Genomic DNA, 10,338 nt, shown 5'->3' with positions numbered 1-10,338 from the left:
TTAAATAAAAGATAACATTATTCAATAACAGCATGCCTAGCCATAGTTTTACTGCTATAAATTTTATTTTTTAATCGCCCTTTTTTGCAATCAATTTTTATGCAAAATAATAAAATAAAACGTTTCATTATTTTATTGAATAAATTGCAACAAGTTTCCAGCGTGTCACAGCAAATATTAACCATTTTGGAAATAAAGAATTTATTAAATTACAATTTTTGTTTCTAATATAAGGTAAATACCTCCTTATAATAATTTCCATTTCATAAAAATAATTGTAGATTGCTTCGTTAACAAAAAATTAGGCACGCAGCAGGCATTTTCTACAAAATTTTTGTAATTTATAATAAACATTAAATATAATATTAAAGGTTAGAAATTGTAATTTTTATGATTATGCATTATATCATGCATTACAATATTTCTTTTTTTTTTATATACTTTACTTTATTTTTTATAATATTGTTTTAGTTGTTTATGCCTTTATAAATCACAATATCTTACACAGTAATATACCACTATCAGTCTTTATTAATCTGTGCCACTATTTATATTTATGACGCCATGTTTTGTCGAACTAAAAATGTTGTCTGGACTCTTATTATAGGGACTCTAAGCTACCTCATCGATTTGCTTGAAACTTTACAATATCGTATATTTTTGTGCGTAGAACAAGAATCAGTAAGTTAAAAGTATCGCTGTCAAATAATATAAAAGTTATTAAGTACTAAAGTTGACAATTGTAAAGTTAGGATTTCTGTCATATCGACACAATGTAGACGCATTGACCAGGTGCATTGACGTAAAAATGCGCGAAAATATTTTCTGCTTTAATCAAATATAAATAAGAAGTACAGTGTACTTTTGGTTAAAGCAGGAAATACTTTGCTTTGAACTACTTGTGCTTTTGATTGAAAGAGAATATATTCTCAAAAAACGCGTAGGCGGGGGAGAGACTTCGCCCCTCCCCCTGCATTCTCTCCCAATATTTTTTCCTAACTCTAACCCAAGCAATTTTAAGTCGCTATTTGGCCATGGATATTCAATTAACCACGTTGCGATGTCAGATTTGAAATTGTTATATATCCTATACAGAGCTTCTTTCCTCCCCCGCCCATACGTTCTCTGCACAACCCTTCGCAAATTTCTACGCAAAATGAGATTAAATACGTACATACACATTAGAATTTCGCGCACTTTTTGCATGCGCCTATTATGCGCCTATTATTAATAAGCATAGAGCTTGTATTAATGGAGGGGCCATTGTTATATGCCGGAGTCCGCGCGGGGAGAATCGACAGAGACATGAATATGTTCTCATATATTCTGTCTCTTTTCGTGTTGGACATCCCCACCACTCCGTTTTCTAGAAGGAAAGAAGCGCACATACGACAGGTACGAGCCTACCTACTTGGTGCCTACTCGGGTCTCGGGCTGTTACAATTAGTACAAAAAATTTTTATATACGAAAGTAATACTATGTATTCATTGATTGGCATGCATCTTTTAGATTCTAAATTATGTACCCGCTTAATGAATACACAGTGTTATCTTTGTAAGCAATTTTTTTTCTTACGAGTTCGAGAATCGGGCCTCAGATTGTATAGTTACGAACCTGTTCCCACACGAAAAAAGACAGAATACATCCACCTCTCTGTCGATTCTCCCCGCGCGCGTCGCGATGCACCAAGGCCCCTCCATTAATACAAGCTCTATGTTAATAAGAAACATGCAGACGTAACCGCATGCTTATGTGCTGATGTGCTGCGCTGGTATTTGTCGATATGATTTTTTCTTAATCTTGAAGTGATTAACTTTAACAATTAATATTTCGCTTTACTCGAAGCAAAGCAACGATTTTTACTTACAGATTCATATTCTATGCACAAAAATACACGATATTGTAAAGTTTTAAGTAATTCAGTGAGGCCCATTTCCTTCCCCGATAACCATTTCTGCTGTGACAAAAACAGATTCTGTTGCCAAAAAGGCAGCAAATGAAAAACATATCTTGTCATTGCAAACACTGTTAGCATATATTTAGCAACATTTGTCATCAGAATACATGACAAAATAATAGTAAACTGCAAGCAGAATTATTGGAAGTATTGATGACAGATTGACGACAAACATCAAAGTGCAAACAATGTCAGCAAATTGCCTGTAGAAATGCAACAACATTTGTGCGTCAAAGTACGCGACAGATTGATACCAGAAACGCAGCAGATCTGTCGAAATGTCAAATTGGCGTGGCACCGTCGATAGGCGACCTACTGTCTCGGGAGTAAAATGCAACTCGCTACATAAAGACCACTCGCAATGCGACTAAGATAAGCAAGAATTACCTTCCTTTGCTGTGCCTGTGGACTGGTAGTATTTTCATTTTTTTGGAGTGACATTTAACTCCAAGAAATTTTGTAAATTTAATTACACCTAAAATAGATGATATACATGCGATATGAAGGAAGAAAATAGATCAATTGAGCCCCCCCCCCCTTCATAGGAAATATTAAATGCTAAAAAGGGGTGGGGTAAATTATTCGATCTGTTTCTACTCCTGAATTAATAAATCTTTCCAGGAGATGGAATCATTGCTTAAATCGATTCTCAAATAAAATCATAACTGTGAAAAAAAAAATTTTAACAAATCTGTCGCTAATCTGTCATTATTTGTAAATACAGATCTACTGCATATTTAGCATTATTCTGCTGTGAGTTTAAGTTGCAACATCTTTTCAATTTGCTGCATGAATTTATCATCGTACTGCTAGTGACAAATCTGCTTTGGTATTGCACCCAATTTGATATCAGGATTTGATGACAATTTTTCCTTACAATTAGGGCACACTCAAGGACACAGTAGGCCATGATTTTGGCAGCCTAATTCAGCAAGAAATTTTTAACAGTCTGCTAACAATTTGGTAGCAAATGGTTAGCTGGGTTCAGTATTACCAAATATTTAAATAAAATTTAGTATAATATATTTATTTCTATAAAATAATCTATTGTTATAGAACATTGTTGCAATGCAAATGCAATTTTTCAATGCTGTACAGTATACATAATTTTAATATTTTTAAAATTTATTACTTTATAATTTTTAAACAAAACTTATAATAATTAACCCTGAATAAGTTTAAGGATTTTTTCAGAAATCTTCAAATTTAAAATATAAAAAATATTAAGTTATAAGAAATATTTTCGCCAGGATTACATCAAAGCAACATACAGAAATACATTCAGAATAATCGAACAAGCTTAGAGATACGATTTTCTTAAGATACGTCTAAAAGAAAAATTCAGGCGGCAAAAATTGTTTCGTCGTACCTATTCATTTCATCTTCCATTTGGCGAAGTTTGTCATCCATATCTGTAAGTGGTTGTTGAGGCGACAAGAATTTGTTTTTATACACGCAGATACACCTACTTGGAGTCAATAAATAAAATTAATTAATTTTCTCTCAAACATAAAAAGATTTAGTTGATACTTATTATTTCAACTTATAATTATTATTATTATTACTCCAAGTCACTTAACCTTCTTTGTCTCTGCCCTTTGGATTACCGTCCCTCCAGGGATAAAGTACCACGCTTTAAGTCACTTAACCTCCTTACGCGAATCACCATTTATGGTATATCCACACAACTTGCATAAGCACATATAGGTTGGGTTCGGAGAGCACGCTTTTTGGTGCTGTGAGCGTGCTCTATCTTTCTTCGACATCATATGGCTAGTTTACACCGAGCACTTGGTACGTTGGTACGCGTATCAAGTAGCCCTAGCTCTAGTTTACATCGAGCACTTGGTACGCGTATCAAATAGTGAATTTAAGCTGATCAGCCAATGATTAAACACATTCACTAGTTATTTACTATTTGATACGCGTACAAAGTGCTCGGTGTAAACAGAGAGAAGCCTAAGAGCGGCCACCGCCTTTGAGTATATATACATGGAGGAGGAATGCCAGCACTGAAAGTGTGTCCAAGATCTGTGCGAGACACTGATCTCATTAAAGTGGATATGGCATACCCTAATAATCTAAGGTAAAAAAGTGTGACCAATAGAATACCGGAAGCCATTAAAGTTGTAGTCAGCGTACACGCTTTTGGCGGAAAATTTGAATGACTAACACAAAATATATGTGTTAAATAAGATATATTGTAAAAATATAAAATATGATTATAATGTAACCAGTAAAATGAATTAAAAAATTAATTAATTTACAAAATATATTAAAATGTATATGTTTAGTAATTTGAAATGTTCTAAAATATTAATCTGGAATGTGTTTATTTGAATTTTTATAATATTGTTTTATATCATACATATAACATTTAATATTATGTATTTTTTTATAATTGTAAGTGACATTTGTAAGTGACTTTATAACAAATATTTTGTAATATTTAAAAAAATATTTGGTAATATATAACATTTTTATGTATAAATTGAGTCAAAATATATAAATATTTTATTAAATAAGAAGATAAATAAAAGATTAAAAAATAAAATTTTGCAAGTGTCTAAAAATCGTAAATTTTTATTTATGACCATCTTGTTAAATAATTTTACTAATAAATAATACTACTACTACTAAACTTATAAATAAGTTTAAAGGGTATTGTTATAGCTTATTTTGTCCTCGTGTCCTTAATTGTGTTGTAGTAATCCATACTTGCAGCTTGTAAAAAAAGTAACTATTAGACATAGATTAGCATAGATTTATTTAATATTTAAGTATAAATATTATAATGTACATAATAAAATGTATATACATGCACTATATACATGCACAGCATAGAAGAAAATAAGATAATTTTTTTATCGCGTTTTTTAGAAAATAGTAATAGAAAAGTAGTAATAGAAAAATGTTATTTTGCGTGCTTTATTAAACTTTGCAAGTCACATGCTGTGCTATTTAAATATAATGACAATAATGTTACATTATAAATATATTTTATAACTTAAAATATATGAATTCAAAACAAATGTATCACTTAAAACTTAAATTTGTAATTTAAAGCAACATAATAAAAATGTGTATTCAACAAATACTTATGTACTTATGAGGTACATATTTGAATCCAGATACATTATATATTAAACATATTATTATTAAACTTTTCAGACTTAACCTTACTCACCTATGAAACGTTTGTTGTTTATTTTCACTTCCTTTTCCACAATAAACACATTTTTTAATTTTGGAATCTCACTATTTTACTATTTTACTATTTTTATTATAAAAAAAGTAATATTTTGGATAAAACTGATACACATCTACGTCTATAGATAATTAATTACACGTGGAATTTCGTATCATTGTCACAGTAAACTGTGTTCGTATTCGTATACACCGCCATATTGTGTACAGAGACTACAACCTTCAATTGGTCACACTTATTTCGTCCTATGCCATATCCACTTTAATGAGATCAGTGGTGCGAGAGAGAAAGGTATATCATGATACCTGCTCTCTCTGCGCATGCGTCAAACGCTATATGTACAATGGCTGGCATTGTATGTTTTACACACGCATACAATCCGTAAATAAGTACAAAAGTGCACAAGAAGTGCACAAGAAGTGTTGAAACTGCGGTGCAGATAATGATATTAACGCATGCGCAGAGAAAGCGAGTATCATGATATACCTTTCTCTCTTGCACAGATCTTGGACACACTGGGTGTTTACGATAATGGCTATCTGAGTAATTTTCTCTAGGACCGAAATATATGATAAGCACAACCATCTACTATCATCATGATTCGTGACAACTCAATGCTGTCCGGTATAGCCAAATCATCACGAGCAAGTTGCGAGTTGCGAGTCACAGATTATAAAGTAAATAGATAATCAACTCCCATAGTTTGATCTGGAACAGTGTTTCGAACGCCACCTGGGCGAATATACATAGACGAACTAATATTCAATATGGCCGACCTCTAATATAGTATATATATATATTTATTAATATTTCTTAGATAAATTTAATACCGTAGTATTTATTTAGTTAGTAATATTTATTTGGAATATTTTAATTTTGGTGTATTAAAACATTACAAATAAATAATTAATTACTAACAAAATAAATACTTCGAGTATTAAATTTATACTTATATTAAATACTAAGGAATAATACAAATAAAAAGACAAAACTATTCTATATAATATTTTTATTTTTAAAAACATGCTTAGAAACATGTATTGACAGAACTTAAGAACAAATAACGTGCTATTAAAGCTATAAAATATAATATTTATATTTTTAATATTTTTTTATATCGACTTTGCTTCTTTTTATAAAGTTCAATTGCTTGTGTCAATATCATATTTGTTACATACCGCATGTTGGATAATAATTTAATAGCATATGGCCAAAAATCATGATGTTTGCTATTTTCAGTTACTGCAACACGTAAAGGAGTTTCTGGACGCAAAGTGTGTGCGTTAATGGAATCAAAAACTTCGTTAAAAAAATCTAAAACTATTGCTGTATCATATCCTGCTTTGTTTGGTATTTGTAGCGGACCAATTTGTGAGTCGATAAATCCTCCTGCAAAGATAAATAAAGTACATATTAATATATTATGCAATTCAATAATAAATTAACAAAAGTAATAATTATCACTTATTCAATTACCTTTAATTTTGCTGTTGTATTTTGCTGTTGTACAATACAAATCCATTCAACTATGATTAAAATTGAAAACTGCAAACTAAAAATAAAAGAATCTTAAAAATTATGTCTTTATTATCTTTAGGCACACGTGCACAAATAATTATTGTGTTTTTATAATCTGACAGACATTGCAAAAAATTGTACTTATAAAATTAGCACAAATTCTGTTTACAAAAATATATGCAAAACATTTTATTATAATATAAAATTGATATGTAAAATATAAAACTATACTACTAAAACTAACATAACCTCTATTATCGATTACCTCTATTATCTGTGATATTTTTATTTTTATATTTTATATGCAACTTACCTTATCAGACAATATTGTTGATATTCTTTATACACGTTCCACACGCACTTTATACCAATTTCTTTTTTTCTATTGTAAATTAAAAATCTTCACAAGAGATATCCGTAATATATATCACGTTCTGATCACAAATCTAAGTTCTGACCGTTAAAGTGATATAAGCGCCACCTGGCCGAATATACCAGAATGAACTAACGCGGCCTGAAATTTCATATAGGAGTTGACCGTGCATGTTGCGAGTTCCGTGAGTTTGTAGCAGGTAACCTAAAAAGTACGACATAAATAATTTGATTATTACAATTAAAAATAATCTGTTTTTAATGTATGGTAAGATTATTAACTTCATTAAAATAGTAATTATATAACACAATCATGTATTTTTAAAGTATTGTCTAAAGTAATATTAAAGAGATTATTTTATTTACAAATATTTTATTTATTAATTTGTCTATCAAGTTTCTATTATAACGTATATCTAACGTATATCTGTTTACAGTATATCTTAATTTACTATGCACTTGTATTACAAATTTAAAAAATTTATTGTAAACATTATTATTAGTTTCACATTAGTGAAATATTCATGCATAATATTTATACATAAAGATATATGATTTTTAAAATAATGATAACACCATGCAACTTATCATTAACAGTTGTTACAAGAAAGAAAAATATTTATACTTAAATTTTTATTTTACTTGTAATCTAAAAAATATTATTAATAATTATTTATTTAGTAATTTTACATAATTTATCTCATTTGTTTCAAAGTGTTAACACCATCCGTTTAATAAAAGATGACTTTTCTAATATATATGTTAGTTAATAATAAATAATAACATTTATTGAGAATCAATGTTTAATTAAAATATTATATTAGGTTTTGAAATAATACCGTTATGATAGAAACTTGATAGACAAAATAAATATTTGTAAATAAAATAATCTCTGATATTACTTTAAACAATACTTTAAAAATACATGATTGTGTTACATATAATTACTATTTTAAAGTTAATAATCTTATCATACATTAAAAACAGATTATTTTTAATTGTAATAATCAAATTATTTATGTCGTACTTTTTAGGTTACCTGCTACAAACTCACGGAACTCGCAACTTGCTCGTGATGATTTGGCTATACCGGACAGCATTGAGTTGTCACGAATCATGATGATAGTAGATGGTTGTGCTTATCATATATTTCGGTCCTAGAGAAAATTACTCGGATACCCATTATCGTAAACACCCACTGTCTACATGAAACCATAGCAATTCCTCCTCCATGTATATATACTCAAAGGCCACCGCGGCCTTTTTCGTGCGACCGAAATGTGGATGTAGCATCAGCGCCAAACGTGGATGTAGAACTACGTACCACATCCACTTTTCGATCCTGTCAATAAAATCGTTCGTTTGGTGTGCGTTCGTGTTACCTAGTTGTGTTCCGTGCTATGTGGACGAAATGACGGTAACAGAGTTATTGATTTTTCGTATGTGTGCGAGCGAGAAAATACAAGAGCGAACGAGACATTCAATAAGAACGAGCGAAACAGTAAAAGGAGCGAGCGAGAGATTATTAAGAACGAATGAGATAGTAATAGAAGTGAGCGAGATGAGAATAATGAGAGCATGCTGAAGCCCAAGAATCGGATCGAGCTTCCTTGCACGTTGTTATTCTCATCTCGCTCGCCTCCCTTACTGGCTTAGTTTACATCGGCCTAGTTTACATCGTGCATTTGATACGCGTATCAAATAGTAAATAACTAGTGAATGTGTTTAATCATTGGCTGATCAGCTTAAATTCACTACTTGATACGCGTATCAAATGCACGATGTAAACTAGGCCATCGTCAAAACCTTAGTACGCGTATTAAGTTTGGTGCGCACCAAAGCCTTAGTACGGGCGCGTTTACATCGAATGTACTAAGCATGTACTGTGAAAAATATAATACAAATTTAATTCATGTTGATATCTCCTACTAAGACATTTTCACACCGGTTTTTAGATTTTAGCACTGAGGTTATGCTCAATTGCTAAATTCTCTCTAAAATGCGTTTTATGCGTTTACATCGACATTTGTATCACTTAATACGCGTATCAGTTTAGTACGATACTCCTACTTGATACGCTCGTACCAAATTGATCCGGCAGCGTTTACATCGTGCGTACTAAATATTTAGTACGAATTTGATACGAATATGGTACCTGATACGCGTATCAAATGCACGATGTAAACTAAGCCACTGTATTGCTCGCTCGCGTAATGCAAATATATATATTATGTTTTTGAGACAGAAACCTTTTTTACTTAGAAAATTTAGAATATTAACAAATTATTATATTTAATATTTTTTATATACATCATTAATATGTCAGATAACATTTGTATAAAATGTAAATTATACACACATAATTAATATTCATATTAAATTGACTTAAAAAAAACTGCGCCGCTTCTATGGAAAAAATTTTGAAGAAAATTAATGTCATTTTTAAAAATTAATTAAAATAAATTAAATAATTTGGTAATAATTTTGTTATTGTGTGGATTTTTTAAGCTTTAAAAATTTTGTAACAAATTGTTATAAACATATTTATTTTTAGCATAATCATCAAAGAGAGAGAACGACACAAAAAATGTTATACACATATTATAATATTTTTTTCGTTATTTTTTCCGATTAGCATAATTAGTTTGTACAGTCAATTTACAATAATTTGTTTATAAAAATTTGTTGCAAAATTGATTTTTTTAAGGTACTTTTTATATCAATTATAGTTTTTTACACTCTAGTCTTATTTTTAATAGTTATTTTTTGTTAACTTTATTAGTTTAGCTACCAGGCTAGAACAATAAGTTACAATGAATCCTTTTATTTATTTTTCGCACAAAGCCACAACGAAAATGTTATTTACGTTTTCTTCAAAATTTTTTCCATAGAAGCGGCGCAGTTTTTTTAAGTCAATTTAATATGAATATTAATTATGTGTGTATAATTTACATTTTATACAAATTTTATCTGTTGAACAATCCCAAGCAACACATATTAGTCAAGATGACATCAAACTGACATCAACTTGAGGTCAAATAAAACAAAGTCATTTTGACGTCAATCAGTCCCTCAATATTGACCAATTTTTGATGTCATTTGGACGTCAAAATAACATCACATTGACTATTTTATATGAATTTATACATACGCTGGCGAAAATGTAAAATTGGAGCGTAAGTCGAATGTAAAGAGAGAGTAATAGAAGCGTTAACTAATTACCCTTCTACGAAGTGTAAATTGAAACATTAAAATGTAAAAAAAGCGTTAACATTTCATTGT

At 30.0% G+C, this 10,338-nt stretch overlaps 1 protein-coding gene and 1 long non-coding RNA gene across 3 annotated transcripts; both read right to left on the bottom strand.

Moving 5' to 3' along the window:
- Positions 1-425: 425 nt before the first annotated feature.
- On the bottom strand, positions 426-5,494 carry LOC118646075. 2 transcript variants are annotated; one of them, XR_004963693.1, is made up of 4 exons: positions 5,146-5,494; positions 3,874-3,989; positions 3,539-3,715; positions 3,342-3,423 (listed from the first exon to the last, which is right to left on the bottom strand). It is a non-coding gene; the product is annotated as an uncharacterized LOC118646075 (long non-coding RNA). The 2 variants fall into 2 exon arrangements; XR_004963694.1 differs by lacking the exons at positions 3,874-3,989; positions 5,146-5,494 and adding an exon at positions 426-2,433 and having other exon boundaries at positions 3,328-3,423; positions 3,539-3,789.
- A 664-nt stretch (positions 5,495-6,158) lies between these two features.
- Positions 6,159-7,208, bottom strand: LOC118646154. The gene is made up of 3 exons (XM_036288481.1): positions 6,998-7,208; positions 6,643-6,718; positions 6,159-6,555 (listed from the first exon to the last, which is right to left on the bottom strand). The coding sequence occupies exons 2-3, from the start codon at positions 6,686-6,688 to the stop codon at positions 6,260-6,262; spliced, it is 342 nt and encodes a 113-aa protein (XP_036144374.1). The 5' UTR covers positions 6,689-6,718; positions 6,998-7,208; the 3' UTR covers positions 6,159-6,259.
- Positions 7,209-10,338: the final 3,130 nt, after the last annotated feature.

The sequence above is a fragment of the Monomorium pharaonis genome, chromosome 6, assembly GCF_013373865.1.
Source record: "Monomorium pharaonis isolate MP-MQ-018 chromosome 6, ASM1337386v2, whole genome shotgun sequence".
Lineage (NCBI taxonomy): Eukaryota > Metazoa > Arthropoda > Insecta > Hymenoptera > Formicidae > Monomorium > Monomorium pharaonis.
Note: the sequence above shows the minus strand (reverse complement) of the source record. Positions and strands in the feature narration are given on the sequence as shown.